The sequence below is a fragment of the Cyprinus carpio genome, chromosome A15 (genome assembly GCF_018340385.1).
Source record: "Cyprinus carpio isolate SPL01 chromosome A15, ASM1834038v1, whole genome shotgun sequence".
NCBI classification, from domain to species: Eukaryota; Metazoa; Chordata; class Actinopteri; order Cypriniformes; family Cyprinidae; genus Cyprinus; species Cyprinus carpio.
The window spans coordinates 25235212-25261063 of record NC_056586.1 but is presented as its reverse complement, the minus strand read 5'-3'; the positions used below and the strand labels follow the sequence as shown (position 1 = coordinate 25261063).

At 36.3% G+C, this 25852-nt stretch overlaps 1 protein-coding gene across 1 annotated transcript; it reads left to right on the top strand.

The window, feature by feature from the left end:
* Positions 1 to 1155: 1155 nt before the first annotated feature.
* Positions 1156 to 25322, top strand: LOC109104457 (SR-related and CTD-associated factor 4-like). Its single transcript, XM_042771803.1, has 19 exons — positions 1156 to 1349; positions 1869 to 1952; positions 2805 to 2849; positions 2941 to 3102; positions 3200 to 3329; positions 4436 to 4581; positions 5294 to 5383; positions 5845 to 5930; positions 6014 to 6077; positions 6162 to 6326; positions 6978 to 7048; positions 7130 to 7344; positions 7546 to 7646; positions 8817 to 8930; positions 9464 to 9620; positions 9726 to 9817; positions 23096 to 23222; positions 23735 to 23797; positions 24230 to 25322. The coding sequence occupies exons 1-19, from the start codon at positions 1314 to 1316 to the stop codon at positions 24706 to 24708; spliced, it is 2427 nt and encodes an 808-aa protein (XP_042627737.1). The 5' UTR covers positions 1156 to 1313; the 3' UTR covers positions 24709 to 25322.
* Positions 25323 to 25852: the final 530 nt, after the last annotated feature.

The following is a 25852-nucleotide window of genomic DNA, read 5'->3' as shown; positions in this document are numbered from 1 at the left end:
GGGGGGTTATTTATTTATATATTTGTTTATTTGCAAAAATATTCGGAAGGGAGATACTGCCATATTTCTGAGTTTAAATAAATAAATACATGCATATATACATTTTGGGATCAGTAAGATTTTTAACGTGTTTTAAAGAAGTATCTTCTGTTCGTCATGGGCTGCATTTATTTGACCACGAATGTAGAAAAAAACAGCAATATTGTAAAATATTATTACCGTTTAAAATGACCGTTTTCTGTTTTAATATACTGTAAAATATAATTTACTTCTGTGACGCAGAGCTGAAGAATTACTCCATTCTTCTTCAGTGTCACATGATCTTTCAGAAATCATTCTAATATGCTGATTTATGATCAATGTTGGAAACAGTTTTGCTTCTTTATATTTATTTGGAAACTGTGACACTTTTTTCAGGATTATTTGATGAATAAAGTTAAATAGAACAGCATTTATTTAAAATAGAAATCTTTTATTTCTTTAGGATTATTTGACGAATAAAGTTAAATAAATAGCGTTTATTTAAAATAGAAATATTTTCCAACAATATAAGTCTTTATTATCACTTTGTTATCACAATAAATGCTTTTATTCAGCAAGGATGTGTTAAACTAAGTTTATTCTTCAACAGTTTCAACATCCTTGCTGAACAAAAGCATTTCTTTCAACAAAACAAAACAAAAAGAACGAAAGAAAGAAAGAAAGAAAGAAAGAAAGAAAGAAAGAAAGAAAGAAAGAAAGAAAGAAAGAAAGAAAGAAAGAAATTACTGACCCCAAACATTTAAACGTTAGTTTATATTGTTGCAAAATATTTCTATTTTAAATAAATGCAGTTCTTTTATTAACTTTATTAATCAAATAATCCTGAAAAAAGTGTCACAGGTTCCAAAAAAAAGCAGCAAAATTGTTTCCAATATTGATAATAAATCAGCATATTAGAATGATTTCTAAAGGATCTTGTGAAACTAGACTGGAATAATGATGCTAAAAATTCAGCTTTGGGTTAAAATAGAAAACCATTATTTTAAACTGCAATAATATTTCACAATATTAATGTTTGTACTGTATTTATGATCAAATAAATGCTGCTGCCTTTAAAACACATTACCAGTGTCGCTGCAGTTGTTCTCCGCTCCGCCACGCGGCGCTGTCTCCCCGCGCACTCATCACTCCTCAGCGGTCGCGGACGGAAGGTTGTGTTGTTGAGTTTCTGAGCGTCAATCTCATGTGGCCTTGTCGCGAAAATCCAGTTCATACATGTTTATTCGGGTCCAGGAGAATATATCCAATAACACACTGAGTTACTAACGCTCATGGACATGGAAGCGGTGAACGCCTTTAACGGGGAGGTGAGAATTCGCGTTTTATTCGCCGTGTAGCTCTCATCGCTAGCCGAGCGCGCCCTGCAACTTCAAAACAATCCGTGTTTGTGTGTGTTTGTTGTTCACTGACGGATCAATGTCGTATATTTTTGCAGTTTAAAGTTCTAAACTCAAATAAAACCCGAAATATAGTTCAACAGATGTGATATGAGTATGAATTAAGTTAGTTTGTTTAGTGACCCTCCACCTGTTCGTGCTAAGCCTAATAATACATTAGCTTGAGTGCTCACAGCACCTTTATGAGAGATTATATAAGAGATACACAGTATTTTAAGTGACCTGATCAACTCTATTGATGATTTAATCATGTGATATAAAGGCTTTCCTGATCTCTGAACGTTATGAGGTTCAGTGTATGTTTTATTAATTTTGACATTATCTGTATTGAGTTCGCAGTAACTGAGCTGAAAGGTTTGCATGTCGGTTTGATATTCGTTCTGTAATTTCTTATGAGGATGAATTGGACTTTTTTTCTTCATCCTGTAGATGTCGTCCATGATGGACATGACTCCCCCAATCTCTCGAGCCAAAATGATGTCTGTAACCAAAGCAGGAATCAAAGCTATCAAGGTAAGTCAGGACAGAAATAGGAAAGGGAAAGGATTTTGATAAATTATAGTTATTTGAAGAATGATTTGATTTATGTTCCAGTTGTTTTTGAGTTTGCAGTTTGAAAGATGTGTTCTTCATGCACAGTCATATATTAAGAATGCTTAAAAGAATGCTTTTAAAAAAAGAAAATTAGCTCAGCCTCAAGGATCCCCTGTAGTGAATTGGTGCCATCAGAATGAGAGTCCGAATAGCTGATAAAGATAATCCACACCAGTCCAATCCATCAGTTAATGTCTTGTCAAGCCAAAAGCTGCATGTTTGTAAGAAACAAATCCATCAAGTTGTTTTTAACTTAAAATCATTGTTTTCCGGGTATAATGCAAGACTTTCTCCAGTGAAAAACGCATCTCTTCTGAATCAGGAGAGAAATCTGCACAGATCAAGCACCGTTTACTATTGAAAACAGTCCAAAACAGCTCTAAACAATTATTTATGTGGATGCTTTTTCACTGGAAGAAGCAGTATTATGGATTATGGACTCTTATGGACTTTTGGCCGAAAGGGACGGTTAAAGTTGAAATGTCTTTATGATGGATTTGTTTCTTACAAACGTGCAGCTTTTGTCTTCTCCAGATGTGAACTGATGGACTGGAGTGGTGTGGGTTACTTGTGGATTATTGTGATGTTTTTATCAGCTGTTTGGACTCTGATTCTGACGGCACCCATTAATTTTACATGGTAGATAAATTAATTAAAATTCTCATTTGAACTGAGTTTTCGTGCGTTATCTGTTTATTGATTTTGACAGTTGATGCTGATAGTTGTTTATTGACAGTTTGTAGACTGAATTTTTATGGTTTGCTTTGTTAGCTTTACAAGCACGTTGTTCAAATCGTGGAGAAGTTCATCAAGAGGGTATGTAATAAACAATAAACTCACGTTCTTGTACTGATGATGGCTGTCATGGGAAGGTAAAGATTGACTGTGTTTTTCTTTTTGCGATCAGTGTAAACCAGACCTAAAGGTCGCTGGTCTGTATGTGGTCGACTCAATCATCCGACAGTCCCGCCATCAGTTCGGCACAGACAGAGATTTGTTCGGTCCGAGGTTTCTGAAAAACTTCACACTTACTTTTCAGAACCTTTTCCAGTGCCCAGCTGACGATACGGTACTGAATAATTGCATCCAGAATTTAGAGTGAAATTGCGCTGAGTTGTTTCTGTGCTGGTGGATTTCATCGGTGGATTTTGTTTGTTGAAATGCAGGGGAAGATACTGCGTGTGTTGAATCTGTGGCAGAAGAATGACGTGTTTAGCATGGACATCATTCAGCCGCTGTTAGACATGGCCACAGCCCCTGTACTACCTCTTGTGGAGAATGGAATCCCAGCTGCCGGTAAATAAGAAAAATAATTAAATCATGTCATTATGCTTTACTCTTTAGGTTTTGTATCAAGCCTTTTGAGTCAAAGTCTTTAAATTTACACCACCGTTCAACAGCTTGGGGTTGGTAAGATTTCTCTCCAAGGCTGCATTTATCAGATCAAAAATACAGGAAAAACAGTTATATTGTGAAATAGGGCTGGGCGATATATAAAAAAAAATTATATCTCGATATTGTCACAATTTTTATGATATTCGATATATATCTCTATGTTTGCATTTGCATTTAAATATTAAAAAAACTCTAGACCAAGTCATCACTTAAAGGGTTAGTTCACCAAAAAATGAAAATTATGTCATTAATGACCCTCATGTCGTTCCAAACTCGTAAGACCTCCGTTCATCTTCGGAACACAGTTTAAGATATTTTAGATTTAGTCCGAGAGCTTTCTGTCCCTCCATTGAGAATGTATGTACGGTATACTGTCCACGTCCAGAAAGGTAATAAAAACATCATCAAAGTAGTCCATGTGACATCAGATGGTCCGTTAGAATTTACTGAAGCATCGAAAATACATTTTGGTCCAAAAATATCAAAAACTAAGACTTTATTCAGCATTGACTTCTCTTCCGGGTCTGTTGTGAACGCGGCTGCTGTGACTGTTGACGTAAGACGCTGCTAACGTGTTTTCTGGTGCGCCCAATAACAAAGAAAACCACGTCAGCAGCGTCGTACGTCAACAGTCACAGCAGTCGCGTTCACAACAGACCCGGAAGAGAAGACAATGCTTAATAAAGTCGTAATTTTTGTTATTTTGGGGCCAAAATGTATTTTCGATGCTTCAACAAATTCTAACGGACCCTCTGATTTTTTCAGGATTCTTTAAATAGAAAGTTCAAAAGAACAGCATGTATTTGAAATGGAAATCTTTTATAACATTACAAATGTATTTACTGTCAAATTTGATCAATATAATGCATTTTTTGCTGAATTTCATTGCATTTCTTAAAACAACAAAAATCTTAGTGAGCCTAAACTTTTGAACAGTGCATATACTTGGCTGAATTGTTATTCAAACTAACAGCCTGTTAAACTGCAGTTTTCATCTCTTTTTGTAGCGCCTCCAGCCGTGCCGGTGCCGGTGGCAGTGCCAGAGCCAGCGCCGGCATCAGCTGTTGCTACGGCAGCGGCTCCACCCACCCTTCAGAACCCAGTGGCCCTCGCCGCAGTCGCCCAGCTCCTCCAGGGCACAGGGGGCGTCGAGGTAAAACAACACTCACTGCACTCAAATGCGGCTTCCTTTATGAAAAATGGTAGACTTGATTAATCCTGTTACATATTATTGAGCATAAGATTTTGTAGGAGTGCAAAGGAGCAACCAGGCACACTGTAAAAAAAAAATACTTATTAGAAATTGTAAATTTCTAAAAGTATGTTGCTATTTCAGTCTTTCTACTTCAATTTTTTATTCAAAGGATTGTTGATTCTTTATAATTATTTGTGAAATTTACTAGCAGTTTCTGAGTAAAACAGTTTCAAAATGCATTCTGTAGAGTGCACATTTTCTGTTTTTTCTCATCTAGCCATTAAGAGATGCTTGACTTCCTCCATAGTGTTCATGAAATGTACTACAAGTTGCATTAGCAGGCTGAAATTTTACTTGTGCAGTGTTGTTATCATTTTGAAATAAAATATAAATATAATCTAAAAAACTTATTTAAAGTAATTGCAAAGGCGACATTTTAATTTCCTTTTACGTTGAAGCATTAAAATTTCTAGAACTGAAACGAAAATAAATTAAATCTATATCGAAATATACAAAAAATAATAATACAAATGACAAAGCATGTAAAAAAATTTAAAACAAAAGTTAAAATATATAATCTAAATAATACTAAAATAACACTGCTTCTGCGTGCACTGAAATATTTATATTTTGATATTTAATCTGCTATGTTTGTGTGTTTCATTTACAGCAGCTGCTCCAAACTCTCCAGCAGGCCGGAGGGGCGGGGCTTCCTCAGTCCACTGCCCCGCCCCCTGAGCAGAAAACATCCTTAGCTAAGGTAAGCAGTCAGTCAATTTGATGCTTTACAACCATTTTGACATTACCCATATATCCTGATATGTCTGGTAGTGTTGTTAAAAGTACTGAAATTTAAAAAAATGCGGCAATATCAGCATTTTGAGTGCTGTTGAATGGCTTGTTAAACAGCTCTGATTGGCCATTGTGTTCACGTGCTCAACAGTTATGTCTGTGATTGGCTACAATGATCATTGCTGCATCTATCAGAGGATCTTTAATAAATCTGCTCATACACTGATCCGCTGATATTGTCACATTTTTAACATTCCAGTACCGACGTTGGTACTTTTGACGACACTAATGTCTGGTTAGGGAATGAATAGAGTAGAATCTGGAAGATAACAGCCTATCTCACTGTTCTCATGCAATATAGAAACCACAGAGTGGACACATTGTTAGGAGCTATTAATTCTGTAACAATGTGTTTCTGGTTTGACTCAGTCTCTGCTGGATCGATTCGATTATGATGATGACCCCGAGCCTGTGGAGGAGAAGACTGAACCAGCTCCTGCTGCTCCCATTGCCATGTAGAGCATAATAAACTCACTTAAGTGAAATATCATTTTGTTTTTTTTTGCAGATATTGATTGAATATTGTCGTTCTTTACAGAAACCTCCCCCCAGAATTACAGCAAGCCCTGCAAGCTCATCTTCTAAGCCAAATTGTTAGCCAGGTATTTACTCTGACCCACTGAGCTTTAAAGAATAAGGACATGACAAAAATAATGTATGCAATCAAATGGTTTCTTCCTGTCCAGACGCAGATGCAGGGTCAGATGATGTCGCAGGGTCAAGTCCCGTCCCAGGGTCAGGTGGCACCTCATGAGTTCCCAGTGATAGTTCAGACCCAGATACCAGATAACACTCCTCACGTCTGTGATGAGAGCATCACACAGCCCAGTACAACTCAGCAGCTACAGCAGGTATGGAGCATCTTCACCAGATGTCCTCACCAGTCCAAGTAGAGCTCTTATTGAAACTTAAATGAAATTAATTATTTTTTTTTTGGATTCTGTTTTAATGGTTTCATTTTAGTAATCAAAAAGCATATCTAATTAAACTCATGAAACGTTTACAGTTTAAAATCAATTTATTAAAAATGTTACTTTTATGAGTTTTTTTTTTAAATGTCACGATTCCAGTTTAATAATCAGTAAGCATGTCGGGTCAATTGAATTTACGAAACTTTAGCAATTTCATAATTTATCGGCATTTTTAAAACAATATTTTTTTTCTTTTTTCTCATAAATTCTATGTTGTCTGTTTCATTGTTTCTGTATTTATGATTTTATACTAATTCATTATCAAAACTGGTGGTAATCAAATGAAAACATTAACTATTTAATCAATTCTTTTAAATGTAATTATTGCTATTTGATTAGGTGTACAGCCATACTTTATTCATTAAACTTTTGCCAAATTCTGTGACATTCCGTGTTATACAGTAAATTCCATTTTTATGACTGTATTCTGTTATTGTCTGTTTTCCGCATTGTGGAAATCATAGGACCATATCTAAATGCCTACAACAGTTAGGTTAAAATCACATACAGTATGTCTTTGACTCATTTCAGGTTTCAGCTGAGACCGAACGCTCAGTGCATGATGGAAGAGATCGAAGACCCGGCAGACGGACGAGATCAAGGTGTGCTTCATGAATGTTCTTCAACTTAAAGTCTCTTAAAATGATTGCTGTCTAATTTCTGAATGTTGTGTCTTCTCCCAGGTCTCCACGAAGACGATCGTCATCACGCTCACGGAGATCGCGATCCGGCTCACGTTCCCACCGAGAACGGTCGAGGCATCACCGCACGCGCTCCCGATCCAGAGAGCGCCGAGGCCATTCCCCACGAGCGAGATCTGAGGAGAGAAGAGACAGAGAGAAAGAGCGAGAGCGGCGACAGAAAGGACTTCCGCCTGTCAAGAAGGAAACTCTCAGTGGTGAGAACACCACCTTCTCTTATAATTGTGTTTTACTACAGTCAAGTCTTACCACTATTTTTGTAAACATGAAATAGAATGTGTAGCTGTCTTGGTTTTTTTTTTTTTGTTTTTTTTTTGCACTAATAAATGTTAGATGTCATCTTATTGTGCTATTGTACTGATGTGTTATTCAGGAGTGTTTTTGTTAATTTGTTTTAGTGTGCAGTACTACACTGTGGATCGGACAGCTGGACAAAAAGACTCAGCAGCAGGACATCATGAGTCTGATGGAGGAGTTTGGACAGATCGAGTCCATCAATGTGTGTATAGATCAATCATATCAATGCACGTCACTGTTCAAAAGTTTGGGGTCAGCACAAATGTTTTTTTATTTATTCTGAAAGGGTGCATTAAATTGATAAAGTAGCAGCAAAGTCATTTATATTGTTACTAAAGTAAATAAAGGTCTCTTGGAATTTCTATTCATCAAAGAGTCCTGAAAGAGAGTGCATCACAGTTTCTAATATATATATATATATATATATATATATATATGAGCAGCACAACTGTTATAAAACAATAATGATAAATGTTTCTTGAGCAGCAAATCAGTATATTAAAATATTTCTGAAGGATCATGTGACACTGAAGACTGGAGTAATGATGCTGAAAATTCAACTTTACATCACAGCAATAAATTGCATTTTGAAATATATTTAAATAGAAAAGTTTTTTTTATTTTAATCATATTTTACAATAGTACTGTTTTTACTGTATGTATCAAATAAATGCAGTAGGCGAGCACAAGAGACTTCTTCCAAAAACAAAAATTACTGACCCCAAAATTTTGAATGGTACTTGATAAAGCATTATAGGCATCACATGAAGAGATGGAAGTCCCAAAATTGCATTTTTATGTGTATTTCAATATGGTTTTGTTCGCTTATCAACATATTATTTTCAAATGTTGTAAATGAGGCTCAGATAGGTCTCCTACATAGTTCGGTTTTATTTAGGATGCAGCTGCCTATGTAGACAACAAGACTGCTCACTAGATTTTGAAACAGAGCCTGCTGGTAAAATTTGCATCTCTTCCGCAATGGAAATTTGGCTCACGGGAATACGGAGTCAAATGTAAAAGTTTTTTTTTTTTTGTGCATTTACTCTTTAAAGGTGCTGTATGTAAGATTTTGACTCTACTAAAGCATAAAAATACTATAATATGTTTGCAGATATTTAAGAAACATGCTAAGTTAACATACTTGTTTATCTGAAAAACAGTGCTGCAGTCAGTTATTCTCCTTTGAAAATGTGAGTTCCGGGCCGGAATGTCGGTGTTTGTTTTGGTTTGTGAAATCCACCCACTGACAGTTTACCCAATTGTATTTCAGCACCGCGGGTTGCCAGTTGGTGGAAAACATTTGGTGTCAATCCTACATACAGCACCTTTAACTAAAGTTAAACCAATTTTATTAAATATGTTTCTGTAGATGATTCCTCCCAGAGGTTGTGCCTACATTGTCATGGTGCACAGACAAGATGCCAACATGGCCCTGAATAAACTCAGCAGAGGGGTTGTTAAAGTCAACCAGAAAACTATTAAGGTACCGTAACCAACCTTTTCTTCCTGTCGGCAATGTTTTTGGGTTAAGATTTGAGTTATTGCGTTTTATATGACTCTTAAAAACATTTAGTATATGGTTATATTCAAATCAAGAACACAAGCAATTTGTTACAGAACCAACAATATTGATAGTATACAGTAACAGTGCCAATTCTGAATGGTCAAAGCATTCTGTGGATGAATATATTTGTATAATGATAATTTGTAGAATTGACCGTTGCCTTAGAAATCAATTTACTACATATCTGTGCTAGTTTTAAGTCTCTTACATCACTCTTCTCACGTAATTAATTTCATGGGTAAGAAGTACATTTTGATAATCATTGTCTTTATCATTTTATTTCTCTGGATACACTTCCAGATGGTTTTTCTAGTTAGGCATAAATCCTTTAAACAGTCATAATGTGTTGTGTTTGCTGTTGGATTAATTGCGTTACTCGTCTCAGATCTCATGTTTGCATGTGCCGTAGCTTGTTTTGAATCTGCGCTGTTTGACTTGTTGTCCTTGATCAGATCGCATGGGCGTTGAATAAGGGCGTAAAAACGGACTTGAAGAAGTTTTGGGACGTGGAGCGGGGCGTCACGTATATCCCATGGGATAAAGTGAAACCCAATGATATTGGAAGTCTTCAGGAAGGAGGCATGCTTGATGCTGAAACACTCAAACAAGGTAAACACCCACATATGACCTTTCTTTAGCTTCTAGTTCATTCTTTAATAATGTTTTTTCGAAGAACTTGAAGTGAATGTATGTATTGTTTAATTTGATCTTTAGAGTGGAAATGTGTTGTGGGCAATCCAGCTGTGCCAGTAACAGGACCTGAAGGAAAACAGGAAGACGGAGCTGCACTACCAGCAGTATCACAGGTAAAATACGAGGGGTTTCCTACAGAACTCCTCCAGGGCGTTCAGTGTCTCGGCCAGTTTTTCTGCTCTTGTTTTGTCACGTCTATGACATATGGGAGGCAAACAATGTTTGTGTTCTTTGCTTTGCACTGACGGTTTACTGGTGCATGGTTGCCATCATTTCTGGCAAGTGAAGAGCCATAGAGCACAAAATAAAACAAGGTTAGTGTCATGACTGTCTAGTTTTCTTTCCGTGTTTCAGTGGCATCGCTTTCAATGACGTTTTTTTGTCACACGGTCACTGCTGTTCTGTAGTAGAGGTGATTTCGCATAAATGTGTGTCTGTATTGAACATTCATGACGTTTGACATACACACAGGCACACAGTCTCAAAGGCTCTTATAAATCTGTCGTATATGTTTTGGATGGATTAGGTTGCTTTTCAAGAAACTTTTGGTACATCGTTGTCTGATATGACTTACAAATGATTTGTTACTTAGCTGCTTAAATGAATAGTTAACCCAAAAATAAAAAACTGCTGAAACTTTATTCACCTTCAGGCCATCCAAGATAATGGAGAAATGCCTCTGCAGTGAATGGGTGCCGTCAAAATGAGTCCAACAACTGATAAAAACATCACAGTAATCCACAGCACTCCAGTCCATCAGTTAACATCTTGTGAAGTGTAAAGCTGCGTGTTTGTAAGAAACAAATTAGCTGTTATCAGCTGTTTGGACTCTCATTCTGACGGCACCCATTCACTGCAGAGGATCCATTGGTGATCAAGTGATGTAATGCTACGTTTCACCAAATCTGTTTCCATAAAAAGAAAAACTCATCTACATACTTGGATGGCCTGAGAGTGAGGAAATTTTCAGCAAATTTTCACTTTTGGGTCACTATTCCTTCAAATTGAACGGATGCAAATGACTATACTTCATGTAAAACTCAATTTTTAGTAAATGTAATTTGCCAACTTCAGATTTGACCCAAATTTGACTATTTGCGAAATGTGTCAGTGAGCAGTACAGTACCACAAGCTCTAAACGGAAATAATAACGTGGAAGCCTAAAGAGACCATACAGTATTAATTGTCTTGTTTTCTCAAACAACTTATGTGTCTTATGATCTTGACATGAAAACAAGTTTTCTTGACAAAAAGTATGAAATATAACAGTAATGAACTGCCTCCAGATAACTCGCCAACATTAAAACGGCTGTCATTCTCATGCAGTTAGCCCTAAATAATATGATTTCCGTTGTTTATTTACTGTATAAAATGGAATACACACAGAGAGTGCCTTATAAATAAATGAACTTTATCAGATGGAGTTAAATTTTTATCTATTTCAAAAAGACTATGTGCTGAGAGCACAACAGTGGTTGGTACATGGGGTGTTTCTCTTCAGATGGCTGAAGTGTCTGACCAGTAGAAACCGTTCTATGCTGTGTCTTGACATTCAGTGGCACCTCACATGCATGCACTCCATAACACACTGAAGCTCATAGAGGTTTAGCAGTCACTTTTATAGGAAAACCACAACTTTGTTGCATCACTGGCTGATTTAGGCAGAAGGCGGAAGAAAAGTTGCTGGGAAAACGCAAAAGAGGACAACAGGTGGGTTCAGGAAATGCAAGGAGAATCAATTATAGACAGTTTAATACTGGTTTATTTGAGTTTTATCTATTGTTAAAAAAAGCGACAAAAAAAAGCTTCAGCCCATGTCAGATTAAGACTTTTGCGTGTTGAGTAAAATGTTTGCATCTGGTAAATTAACTGTAAATAAAGGTGGCAATCTACTCAAATGCATTTATTATAATTATAATTGAAAAAAAAATTCTAATTATAAAAAACTTTCTAGCTTCACTACAAGCTGCATGGCAACATGTTGCTACACTAAGGCTACTTCATACTTGTTTTTCAGTCATGGGAAATACATAAAGCTGTAATGTGTGTTAAGAAACAGAACAAGAAAGGTACATCTTAAACTTTTTTGTGTGTGAGTCTTGAGAAAATTCAGAAATCGAGATGGAACATGTATTTATGGTCAAAAACACCTCTGAAAAGGGTAAATCTTTCAAACCGCAGTCAGTAGAGAATAACATTGAGCTTGCATTGAACCTGATGAAGACCCTCGTTACTGGCCAATGTTGGAATGCATTTGTTTCAGCTGTAGTTATATTTGCGTATTGTCCAGTGCTGTTTTTGAACTCTGTGCTCTTAAGTATCTTATTTCATTGTTAACTCCTGAAGCACTCTGACGTGTTCAGTCAGTGAATCGTCTGCCGGATTCACTGATTCACAAACGCACTTATACTGACTGATTTGACATTGTACAGACATACATAAATGATTTGTTCACAAATATATTATTTGCTGGTCCTGGTTTTGTCCAGAAGACTGAGAAAATGAGCAAACATTTTTAGGCAAAAACAAAGTTTGGAAAGAACTTCTGAAACTGTATTGATCTTAAATCGACGACTTAAGGCAAGACACTACAGGTGAATATGGTCAAAATATGAAACAACAAGGCAATGATAAATGAACAACCCTCTCTGTAAACACCTTAATAATATAGATAGAAGTAAAGCTGTAAAGTTTGGTGTAAGTGCTACTGAAGTGGAGATTTCTGGCTCAGTACATGAGGATCTCATTTTGAGGAAACTGTGTGTATTGTAAAAGAAACCTGCAGACTCAAGTGGATGAAGTGTAATAAACACATTCGTTTTTTAGATGTTTTGCATGTAATGTCTTGTCTTAATCGATTGCTTCTGAGAAATTTAGTTCAATTAATAGCAGTGCTTGCGCCCAACAGTGGTAAAGTTCTCTAATGGTTTTTCACTGGTATCTTCAGTCTGGTGTTTGGTTTAAAAAAAGTGAAATGTGGTCATATTTAAAGCAGATTTTCTACAGACATTAGGCTCTTGGTTTAAAAAGTTGTTAGTAAAAATAAACCTCTGTTCAAGCTGAACTCTCAAAAATAGTTCTTTGTCAACTCTGGTTCCTTGAAGAACCTTTAACATCTTTCCATTGTGCAAAAGATTGTTTATAGTGGAAAAAGTTCTTCAGATTATTAAAATGTTAAACCAGTGGCTCTCAATTCCAGTACCGTGGCACCACATATTTGATATTTCTACTTCTACTTAATGCAGCTTTGGCTGGATTTGAATCAGGCGTTGTAAATGAGGTAGACATACCAAATGTTTAGTTTATTCTTCACAACCTAATGTCCATAAACTCATCCAAACAGCCTAGAAGCGCTTTGTTCAAACTAATGACGGAGCATTTGAAATGACACGTCGGTCATTTGTATTGAGAGCTCTTCTGTGCTTCTGCTCTTCTTGAATGGAGTGAAATCACCAGTTTTCTCCAGTGGACTCACAAAGGTGGTGCTGGATCCGTCAGCTTTGCAGTTCTATGGAGAACTCCAGTGCTGGGAAGGTAAACGGTCAATGATTTCAGGACAGTAGATGTTCGCTGAGCTTCACTCAGCCACAAACACACAGAAAGGTAATGGCTTAATGCCCGGATGAATGAAGTTTCACATTCGCTCTAATCTAGTTTAGTGAAATGTTTGGATTTTCCACTTTTGAAAATGGCAAGGCAATGCATGCATTGCAGAACTTTTAAATGACATTTTCGTTGTTCAACCAGTTGGATTCAAATCTGAGAATGAAATGCGTACACGCCATTGTCGAAACAGCAGCAATGCATAGATTGGAGAGATGGAGCATCTACCACAGCGATGGCCTTGTGTATCTGAGGATTGAGTCTTTCGTGATACAGCATCACCAAATGGTGATTGTTTGGAAACCGCTGGAATCATTTCGGTCGGGCAACCAGGATGTCTGATATTCTGGAGTGTCTGCTCTCTTTCCGCGAAGGAACCAGAGATTTGGTAAGGTGAAATTCTCTTTTACTTGACTTCAGTCCAACCACGATTTTAGGCCAAGTGTTAACAGCGTCTTGTTGCGTTTTTCTTACTCTCAACACTAAATATGTGAAATTGCAGAAAACATCTTTTGTGCTGATCTATTCAAAGAGTTTAGTCTTAGCTCTGATTGATTGACAAAGTCAGAATCTTTTTTGCTAAGCAGCAAGTCTAGACTGCAGTTTAAAAAAATGGCATAAAGTGGTTCCGTTAAGAACCTTTCCATTGCACGAAAGGTTCTATAGAACCTTTGGTTCTTAAGATTCTTATCATATCTTTCACACTGAGAAAAGAAAATGGTTCTATTAAGAACTGTTCACAAAAAAGGTTTTTAGGGAACCAAAAATGGTTCTTCTAGGCCATCTCTGCGAAAAACGACAACCACTTTTCAGAATATTATATTAGCAGAACTGTATAATGCATACTGTCATTTAAACTGCATACTGTTATATTTTGTAGTATGTGAAACAATTAGTAATATGCTTTGATAAACCTTGCATCATTTTTTCTAAAAATACCTTGCTTTTGGCAGCCCAATCAAACTGCTAATCAAGAAAAAGATCACTGTTGACAATGCATTCAACACTGTGTGCATCCTGCCAATATATAGCCACAGTTAAATAACTTTGCTTCAATAAAGAAGTCATGAAATGTTTCAATATGAGATTCTTACCATGGGTAAGGCATGCAAAACAGTGTTTTTATAAAATGCATCCAATTACATGTTTATTACTAAACATTGAATGACCTTAACGCAATCTAATTTGACAGCAGATTCATTATGTTCTATTTGATTTATTTGTTCTGTTCTATTCTGTTCTTTGGCCCCAAAAACACTTCACTCTTGGACACTTCAGTCACACTTAATTTCTGAATTTCATTGCATTAGATGTAAAATATCAAACTTAATGTCATCTGTATACAAATTATGCTGGAGCTTTTCTTACTTTTCTGAGCCACTTCGATTAATTCAAAGTGTTTTTTTGTTGTTGTTGTTGTTGATCTGTGACGCTAGTTCCCCGTCTTTACCCAGGTGTCCATGCAGAATAACCACTGGACAAGACTTTTTGCCTTTTTTTGAACATTATTTGTCTTGCTTCATACACAGAGAAAAAAAAAATTGAGGTAGCATTTACCTCAAAATAATTTTCACTCAGAATTTTTCTTTTTTTTTATTTTTTTTATATAAACACATGCATTTTAGGCTGGGGTATAACAGACAGGCTTAAGCTTAAAATGCATATCGGTGAAACCAGGCCTTGATATTTTGATGGAAGTACATACAATTGCAGTTACAAGTGTCCGTTCACTTTTGTGGCTACATGACTGAAATGTTGTTTTTTACAGAAATGATATGGTGAAAAACAGTGGAGGACTTGATGCATCTTTGTGATTATGACTAATAATGATTATACTATTTTAATCGATTGTCAGGCTTATAAAATGTTTATAAAGTGGCAACAACAGCAATATAACAGAAGTACACACCAAATAATGAATAGTTAATGGAAATAAAGTTCCTTAGTTCTTTAGTCTAATTATGTTTATGATTGCATAGCAACATAACTTCATTATAAATGTATTAGTATTGAATATTAATATTGGCTATATTAATATTGAATGAGTTTATGGGTATTTCACAGCAGCTTCAAACATCATTTAGTATTTATAATCTGAATTAGTTATCTACGGTATTTCTTTTGTATGAAGTGCACTTTTATCTCAAGTCATCTGTTAAATATTTGATATCTCCTCATGTGAAGGGCTGTTTTCTTGTTACTGTCAGTGAGATCCTTCTCTGTGTTTAGGACAGATCTCAGGGTCAGCATACGGACCCATAATGACATATTTGGTTTGCCCAGGACCACTACTGATATTAAAATAGTCACTATACAGGTCCTTCTCAAAAAATTAGCATATTGTTCATTGCACACCAACTGAAATATTTCAGGTCTTTTATTGTTTTAATACTGATGATTTTGGCATACAGCTCATGAAAAACCCCAAATTCCTATCTCAAAAAATTAGCATATCATGAAAAGGTTCTCTAAACGAGCTATTAACCTAATCATCTGAATCAACTAATTAACTCTAAACACCTGCAAAAGATTCCTGAGGCTTTTAAAAACTCCCAGCCTGGTTCATTACTCAAAACCGCAATCATGGGTAAGACTGCCGACCTGACTCTTTCTGAATAACCATCATTGATACCCTCAAGCGAGAGGGTAAGACACAGAAAGAAATTTCTGAATGAATAGGCTGTTCCCAGAGTGCTGTATCAAGGCACCTCCGTGGGAAGTCTGTGGGAAGGAAAAAGTGTGGCAAAAAACGCTGCACAACGAGAAGAGGTGACCGGACCCTGAGGAAGATTGTGGAGAAGGACCGATTCCAGACCTTGGGTGACCTGCGGAAGCAGTGGACTGAGTCTGGAGTAGAAACATCCAGAGCCACCGTGCACAGGCGTGTGCTTTTGAACCAGAAACAGCGGCAGAAGCGCCTGACCTGGGCTACAGAGAAGCAGCACTGGACTGTTGCTCAGTGGTCCAAAGTACTTTTTTCGGATGAAAGCAAATTTTGCATGTCATTCGGAAATCAAGGTGCCAGAGTCTGGAGGAAGACTGGGGAGAAGGAAATGCCAAAATGCCTGAAGTCCAGTGTCAAGTACCCACAGTCAGTGATGGTCTGGGGTGCCATGTCAGCTGCTGGTGTTGGTCCACTGTGTTTTATCAAGGGCAGGGTCAATGCAGCTAGCTATCAGGAGATTTTGGAGCACTTCATGCTTCCATCTGCTGAAAAGCTTTATGGAGATGATTTTGTTTTTCAGCACGACCTGGCACCTGCTCACAGTGCCAAAACCACTGGTAAATGGTTTACTGACCATGGTATTACTGTGCTCAACTGGCCTGCCAACTCTCCTGACCTGAACCCCATAGAGAATCTGTGGGATATTGTGAAGAGAAAGTTGAGAGACGCAAGACCCAACACTCTGGATGAGCTTAAGGCCGCTATCGAAGCATCCTGGGCCTCCATAACACCTCAACAGTGCCACAGGCTGATTGCCTCCATGCCACGCCGCATTGAAGCAGTCATTTCTGCAAAAGGATTCCCGACCAAGTATTGAGTGCATGACTGAACATAATTATTTGAAGGTTGACTTTTTTTTGTATTAAAAACACTTTTCTTTTATTGGTCGGATGAAATATGCTAATTTTTTGAGATAGGAATTTTGGGTTTTCATGAGCTGTATGCCAAAATCATCAGTATTAAAACAATAAAAGACCTGAAATATTTCAGTTGGTGTGCAATGAATCTAAAATATATGAAAGTTTAATTTTATCATTACATTATGGAAAATAATGAACTTTTATCACAATATGCTAATTTTTTGAGAAGGACCTGTATATAGCAGTTTAGTCAAACAAAATGGATTATTATCATTTGTTTTGTACTTAATATTTGTTAAAAATAATTTTTTTGTAACAAATTGATATGCTCAATTCAGTGCTGAATTCAGTGTTTGTGAGTCTAAAGCAGGGATCTGTTCTTTGTATCTTAATACATCTTGAGATGATTTGACAGATGGCAGATCTTTTAATCTTGATAACTGATCTCTGGATAATTTGGCAAACATTGATGGCAAACTAAATAGCTTCCTCCTTTTTATCAAGACAATTCAGTGCTTATACACCAGTGAGAACATTACTTTTATATATATATATATATTATATATATATATATATATATATATATATATATATATATATATATATATATTATATATTTTATATATATATTTATATATATATTTATAATATAAAATCTCAACCAAAAAAAAAAAGGAAATTTTATGTTTATGTGTTTATAGTTTTGCCTTAAATTTTTATTTAATCATTTATTTATTTTTTAGCTATCCTTAATTTTCTGGTCATATTCGGAACTGGAAAACCGAGTTTTGTTTGGTGTTCTCATTGCTTTTTGCTTCTGTTTTGGCACATCAAATAGATGTGTGCTGTTTTTGGAGAACACAAAATTCCTTAAATTAATGCAGAACTCCTGCTTATGAAATAATATTAAAGATTATATATTTAAATAAATATATTTAAGAGAGTTTTTTGCTCTTACTGTACAATCTTTGTTTTTAAACTGTGGTCATAAACACAGCCTGATGGTTCAGGATCCAGATCACTAACTCAAAGATTGAAGGTTCGGTCTCAAGAAGGTCTGATCCGGGACCTGGAGAGTTACTGAGCATCAGGAAGGCACTGTGTGAGCGCTTCTGTAAGTGCTGAGGATGTAATGATTCTCCTGAGAAACACAAAGTACTATCATCCCTATCAGTCTAAAACTGTGCAGTATTTTTTCTTTAGTAGTGTGGGTTAAACTGTCCTCTTTGATAAGTGAGCAGGAACATATGGATGCCAAACGTGAAAAGGTGTTATTTAGGTTTTTCATCCTTTATTCAATGTTCAAGTATTTGGACACTTAACCAACACAAATGTGTGAATATCAGTGCTAAGGCAGGAATATGCTACATGATTTTAAAACACTAGGTATCATACACTTGCCGAGGAGTAACTTAAGCGACTGAGGATCTATCACTTTCACAACAATCTCGGGCAGAAACACATGGCTTGCTGCAAGGAGATGCATGAAAAAAGAAAACTATGTTTTAAAATCGGCTTAAAATATCAAACATTTGTCCACTGACGACTGAAGGGAATCAGAGCCTGTGCCCACCATACACTACGTGATTTTCTTTCTCAACATCTACAGGCTGGCTCTGACTTTCAGCGAATAATATCAACTCGTCCAGACTAAATCGGGGCAAAAATCTATACAGAAGTTGTGTATTTCAGCCTTTAGATAGCAAAATATCTTAATTTTATATTTTAAAGAATGCTAGCACAAAACTAATTTTGATGAGTTTAAAATTCTAAAGCAAATACTAGTAAAAATGGCTTGTTATTTTTATACCTAATACAATTACATTAAGACCATTTAGTTGTGATTTAAGTGTCTAAATATTTCTTGGTTACAATGTATAACTTAAATATTTTGGTAACACTTCACAATTAGGCTCTATTCATTAGTTATTGCATCAGGCATTATAATAAAACACAGAACAATACTTAAACATGTATTAATCATAATGTTAATTTCTAAACATACATTTTATCTATCCATTTTCAAGTTAAAATTAGCAAATGTATTATAAGTGAACAATATTTATTTTTAGTAACTGAACAAACCTAAATTAATATATGTTCCTGAGGCTATTTTATGTTTGCAACAAGCAGCTGCAACATGCAAAACGTGCCACTAGATGTCATCGTTCTGCCTTCATTCTGCATGCACATTATTGTGCCTCTGGGGTCAGTGGCAGGGCAGGATTTAGGGGGCCGGGGGCCCCTGGGCTTCAGGTTATGTTTGTCCATATATGTGTATACTACCAATGTCCTCAAATATGATATCATGATGCAGTAACACAAAATACACAAACATTTAAATATACTTTGAGGTTCATATATAGTACAATTAATATGCAACATGTCTTGCCCAGTTAAAGTTTAGATATAATATTAAATGGTCATTATAATATGATAAAAAGATCAAAACCCTGAAATTGCACCGAGCAAATAAAGCCAGAGATGTATTATTATACAAATCTATCATATCTGTCATATCTGTGTCCTCTTATGTCAGTCAAATTTGATCAATAAAGACATTGGCTATTAACAATCAAATAAAAACACTATCAGCAAAATCCATGGATAGATTCTGCAAAAAATATGTTGTTAAAATATAACATTTTAATGTAGAAATATTAAATGATTGCAAAAATGAAATAAGCTACTTTTGTTAAAATATTAAACTACAACCGCCAGTAGGTGGCAGCAAGTGTCTTAATGAGTGAGTTGAATCCTTAAATCAACTGATTCGTTTAAAATGCTAATTAATTTAACTTCACAAACGACTGTACTTGTAGCCTGATTGAATCATTTACTGGTCTGTGAAACCTAAGGAACAAAACACTGTTGCTCGGAGATGCATCGGTTCTGCTGTTTGGTCTGTTTTCTTTTAAAGCAATAAACCCCAAAGAAGCCGTGGTTTACAGTGAATTTATAACAGCTAAGGGGCGTTGTTAGGCACGACGTGAATTCACTGTAAACCACGGCTTCACGAGGCTTTTTGCTTTTATAAAACAGTTATTCCATATACGTAGTAAGGTTTCACAAAATAAAACAGAGCAAATAAAGTGTAATAATATTAATAAAAGCATTATTCTTCCGCCAAACAATGTAGTTTCTCAGAAACGGTTGTGGTTACAACAAAGTGGTTGCCAAGCAACACACAGAAGTAAACAAAAGGTGTATGTTTGTAGAGAAATTTACAACAGCTTCGAACGCGGCTCAACCAATCAGAATCAAGGACCGGAACGATCCGTTTTATAATCGGAACTTTGTGTCTGAAGTTACTCAGAATCTTGTTGTTTAGCCTATTTTACATTTGTGATCATGCAGATATTTTGAAAAACAAGAATCTTGTTTGTGTGATAGGCTAACTCTATCATAGGCTATAAAAACTCATTAAATGGCAATTTTTTTTTATTTTTGCATCCTTTTGATGACATTTCTGCCCCACTATGTCTGATGGCAGTGAGACGGGGGAAAGCACTCAAAACTCTTCAAATCGCATAATTTATTGGAGCATTAATATAGAATCATCCTCTGTAAAGAAATGAGGTGTGAACATATGAGAATTTATCATTATCTTTATCAATGTGCTGAGCTGAATGATTAATGGAGCTGTTTAAAGTACCCATGTGATCACAAATTAATAGGCACAGATGCGATTCAATACGTGTGTCCTTGTTCTATGTGAAATAATCATAAATAGCAGTTTATGCTGTTTGTTTATGGGCTTGAAGGTCGCAGTTGGAAGCTGTTAGCCCCGGCTGGCCAGTTCAGCCCTTGCGTGTGCAGTGGAAATGCGGCTGATCATTTCTGACCAGCATATCACTGAACAAATCAAACAAACATAAACAGGTAAATGCGGGGCCCCCTACAAGACGGGGCCCAGTCAAGCCCAATGGTAAGTCCAGTCAGTGGATGTCTGGGTGCAGTCCATTCAGCAAAACTTTAAAGCAATAAAGAATTATAAAAGAATTTCTGAAAAGTGAATATATAAGTATTACTAGAGAAAACTTGAAAAGTTCCCTCTAAATTCTCTCCGTGGCAGTCTTAGCCTCAAGTCAATTTTTTTTTTATTAATATGATATGCTTAATTTAATAATATATTAATGTTTATATTATATTCTGTATATTATGAGTTATATGTGCATATTATCTGAGTTAGTCTGTGAAGTAACTGTGTTTATAACTCAGGACGGACAGAAATTATTACATTAATGCACACATTAAACAATTATTACATTAATGCACACTGTGCTGGTATTATTTTAAATTTTTTTTTTTTTTTTTTTATTTGTTTGTTATTTTTTTAGACAACTGCTGCAAAAAAAAATATAACAAAAACAAAAAAAAAAAACTCTTCATATAAAAAAATGAGCTGGCCTGGTGCCTTGAATTCAGCAATACTGAATGCTGGAATACACTACACAAATTCTCAAATCTGAACAGATTTTAGGCATCACACCATTGCTGGCTTTGAAAATAGTTACAGAATAAAACTGGTGATCATACACTAGATGCTTGAGGATCACATTCTATCAGACTTTCAAGTCGTTACGAACACAACAAACACACACAGAAACATGCTCTAGGAGACACATGGCAAATGAAAACAGTAAGTGTTCTCAAAACATGTTTGATATCCTCCCACTGGATAGATTTGCAGTCTGAAGCTAAAGAAATATCCGTGTCTGTGTTCATACACTGTGATGTTCAGTGAAATGAGTCTTCTCAAATCTGCAGACTGGCTTTGACTTTCAACTTTGTTGTCAATTCATCCAGACTGTAAATCAGGGCAAAATTTGTGTAAAGTATTCAGTGGGTAGCCTAGGAAAGGTTGCAAAGTGGATGAGACACTATGCTGGTAGTGAGAGACTGGCTGTGTGAAACTGAGTTTGTGCTAATGTTTACATTAAAAGAATAGTTCAAGTATACATTTGCTGAAAATGTGCTCACCCTCAGGCCATCCAAGATATAGATGAGTTTGTTTCTTCATCAGATTTGGAGAAATGTAGTATTGCATTATTTGCTCAACATTCTCTCCAATGAATGGGTGCCGTCAGAAGGAGAGTCCAAACAGCTGATAAAAACATCACAATAATCCACAAGTAATCCACAGCACTCCAGTCCATCAGTTAACATCTAGTGAAGTGAAAAGCTGCATGTTTGTAAGAAAAAAATCCATCAAGACATTTCAACTTTAAACGTCCCTTCTGGACAAAATACAAGTCCATAATCCATAATAATGCTTCCTCCAGTGAAAAAGCATCCACATAAATAATTGTTTAGAGCTGTTTTGGACTGTTTTCAATAGTAAACGGTGCTTGATCTGTGCAGATTTCTCTCCTGATTCAGAAAGGACTACTTTCATTGGAGAAAGCGATATTATGGATAGAGGATGATTTGGAGTTAAAGAGTTTTAATGATAGATTTGTCTCATAAAAAACAGGTAGCTTCATAAGAGGTTAATTGATGGATTGGAGTCATGTTGCTGGTCAAAGATGATGGTGATTTCCTGTCTTCTACATTTGGATATTTAATGTCATTCACAATTTTTTCACCATCATGGAGATGTTACTACAGATTCACTCTCTGGCTCTCTCGTGTAAAATACTCTCATGCACTGAGATCACCTTGGGACGAGGATGTTCTCACAGGATTTTATACCGACTTCCAAAGTCTCTTCAAGTTGGTGCTGACATTTCAGAGTGCATTTTATGCAAGGTTCAGGCAATGGATTTTGCTTTATCGTACAATACTGGTGATAGAAACATAATGGAAGAAGAAACATCTTCAGTGTTTTGAGGTCTGAATGTTAAACAGTACCTGTGCATGTAAGACCTTTAGTTTTGAATGTATGGCTTCAGATGGCAGCAAATCAATTTTATATGCCTTTTTTCAATGAAAAATCTAAATAGTATTACCTTTAACATGTGACATTATTCAACTTCTTCCAGGATTGATCCTCACTTTTCATTTCAAAACTTTCAGGTGTAGTTTAAACGGTTGAATCTAAAGTGTTTATTTGTGTTTTGTGTGCAATAAAGAATACAGCAGAACACTCTTTGCCTCCTCGTGTCCTAATAAACATATCTTTATGATCTCTCAAGTCTCATTGCTGTTAGAAATGTCCTTTCACACAGCTGTTCCTCATCTTTTTCTTCTTGACATTATAGAGCCCTTCACTGAATGTTGTCCCAGGACCCTCTCCTAACATGAGTTTACCACCTCCAGCCATGATCACAGGAGCCTCCCCTCCGTCGTTCCCTCCTCCTGGATTCAACCCCTCGCAGATGCCCGCAGGTACTGAAGTGAATACTTCTGTTCAGCAAGGATGCATTGAATTGGTCAACAGTGTCAATACAGACATTTATAATGTTACAAAAGGTTTCAAATGCTGTTCTTTTGAACTTTCTATTCATCAAAGAATCTTGGGGTTGAGTTAGAGCTAGTGTTGAGTTAGAGCTAGTGAAAAAAAATTGCATAATGTTTTCCACGTTGTTGTTTATAAGAAATATTTTTTTTGAATAAGATATGCATGTTTGTTTTTTTTCTGAAGGATCATGTGACACTGAAGACTGGAGTAATGATGCTTGAAATTCAGCATGGCGTCACAGAAATAAAATACATTTTACAATATATTCACATAGAAAACACTTATTTTAAATTGTAATAATATTTCATAATTTGAGGATCTTTAATAAAAATCTTACCGACCCCATACCTTTTGTCAGTGTTAAGATGAATAGCTAGACCAGAATGAAATAATAACACAAAGTCACCTTAACATGAATTATTGCCTTGTTTTTAAACAGGATTCCCTCCTGCCGTCCCGGTGGCTTCTATGAACCCCGCAGGTCCTCCTCCATCCGTCACAGGTATCCATCAGCTGGAATTCAGTGTACAATTAAATTCAACATGAAATCAAAACTGGCCAAAAAACTTGATACATGTTCCAGGTCCTGTTTTTAAACGATTCGTCATTCTTGTAAATGATTTATCAGTGCACGTAACTCCAAAGAAACTATAATGGTTTGTAAAATCTTTCAAAATGTACTCCGTACATCTCTGAATTATTTAGCTTTATGGGTTAATGTTGAGAACGTGTCAGTGATATCAAACTCAAGGTCACTTCCCGCCATCAAGTCAGTTCCAGATGCATATAATCAAGTGATGAATATCCTGATTCACTTGGAAGCTTGACTTGGTTTATATATATGCAAATGATGCTGGAGAAATCAAAGGCTGTCTGTTTGTAGTTAAACATGTTTACTAAAGCTAGTGATGTTTTTTGTCTTTTGTAATAACAGAAACCCCAACCGAAGAACCTTCAGATGAATCCTTCGAGGCTCCCAGGAGTCACATGGACCCGACGGGAGCTCAAGCGCTCAGTCCGCCTCCTCTCAGGGGGATTCTGGGGCCCAGACCGGGACCCCTACCACCACACCCCCCTTTGGGGCACCGCCCACCATTCATGCCCCCTTTCGCTAATAACGGGCCCCGTCACATCCTACCCCCTCCCAATATGGCCCCTCAAATGATGCCCCCTAGGGGCCCCAACCCCATGTTCGGAGAACCCCCTGCAGGGCGATTCCGGATGCGCATGATGGGTCCTCCAGGACACGATTTCCCCCGTCACAGGCTCCCGATGGGTCCTAGAGGAGAGGAACCGCACTGGCGGGATCAAGGACCCGAAAGGGCCCCAGACAGATTTGGAAACGAGCCACCTTTTCATCGGGGTGGATGGGGAAGGGGGGGCCCTCGTGGACGAAGTCGCTTTGGGAACTGAGCTGCGTGTTTTTTTTTAGGCACTACTGGTTTCAGCTGCGGAAAACGGGACTGCGTCCCTGTGAAATGGGAATACGGAGAACATACTCCATGTATTATATAAGGAGTCCACATGAAATCAACAGACACTGTTTCTAAAGTTCACATCTCTGAATATGAGTGATAGTGCTCATGTTCGCTTAATTAGGCGAGAAAGATCCAGGGATCATATATTATGAAATTCCCATCTCGCTCCATGTGAAATCTACGAGGTCTGTCATTTTCAGACGTTACACTCACTACCACAGACTAATATTAGAGGTCTAGTGTAACTTGTTAAATATAAATAGTATAGTACAGTTTGCACATTTCTCAATTGTTCTATGAAGAACCTTCTGTGGAAAATGTTCAGCCCATCTTCCGTTGTGTATATTACGAGGAAGTATTTCCTTTAAAACTATGTAGGCTTTCAGTGAGGAAGAAGAGTGAAACTATAGTCAGAAGTCGAGCATCATCTTTGGCCAGTTAATTTTACGAAGCTATTTTTTTACCAATCAATCTTGTTTTCTTTTTCTGTCTTAATAGTTTGTATTAACATGCTAAAACGAACACGAGTAAATGTTGTGGCTACTTAAACTGACTTGTTAGATATTTTTTTTTTGTTGTTGTTGTTGCAAGGACTTGAAGTGTAGAGGATGCAGTTTTGCAGTTCTCTCAGTAGAGGCCGCCATTTGTCAAGACTCAGACCCGAATACTGTCAGTCTGGTAAAATGTAAAAAAATAAATAAAATAAAAAATAAATTACTTAACCAGGGTTATAATAGTGAACTAAAACTAAAAACCAAAAAAAAAAACCTTTCTTATATAAAAATGTATTTTTGTTTTATTTTAATTTCATCTAGCTGCCAAGTCAACGTTTCTTATTTTAATTTAGTTTCTTGAATAACAGCAACTAAAACTGAAACTCTAAAACTATAAAAAGATGAAAAAAAAAATACTAAAAATTGAACTAAATTAAACTGATACTTATTATAATTATGCTAAAACAACACTGTTCTCAACACAGGTGTCAGATAAAATTAATTTCATTAATTTCAGTTGTTAATTTGCATGTTAATTCATATCAAAGACAGGTTATTACAAAACTAAAAACACAGTACAGCTAT

Bases quoted from the DNA above. Each gene is read 5' to 3' on its own strand.
- LOC109104457 (XM_042771803.1), top strand. From the start codon at position 1,314: ATGGACATGGAAGCGGTGAACGCCTTTAACGGGGAG. The intron at 4,582-5,293 runs GTAAAACAACAC...TTTCATTTACAG, and splicing joins AGGGCACAGGGGGCGTCGAG to CAGCTGCTCCAAACTCTCCA. The intron at 9,818-23,095 runs GTAAAATACGAG...TTGACATTATAG, and splicing joins CACTACCAGCAGTATCACAG to AGCCCTTCACTGAATGTTGT.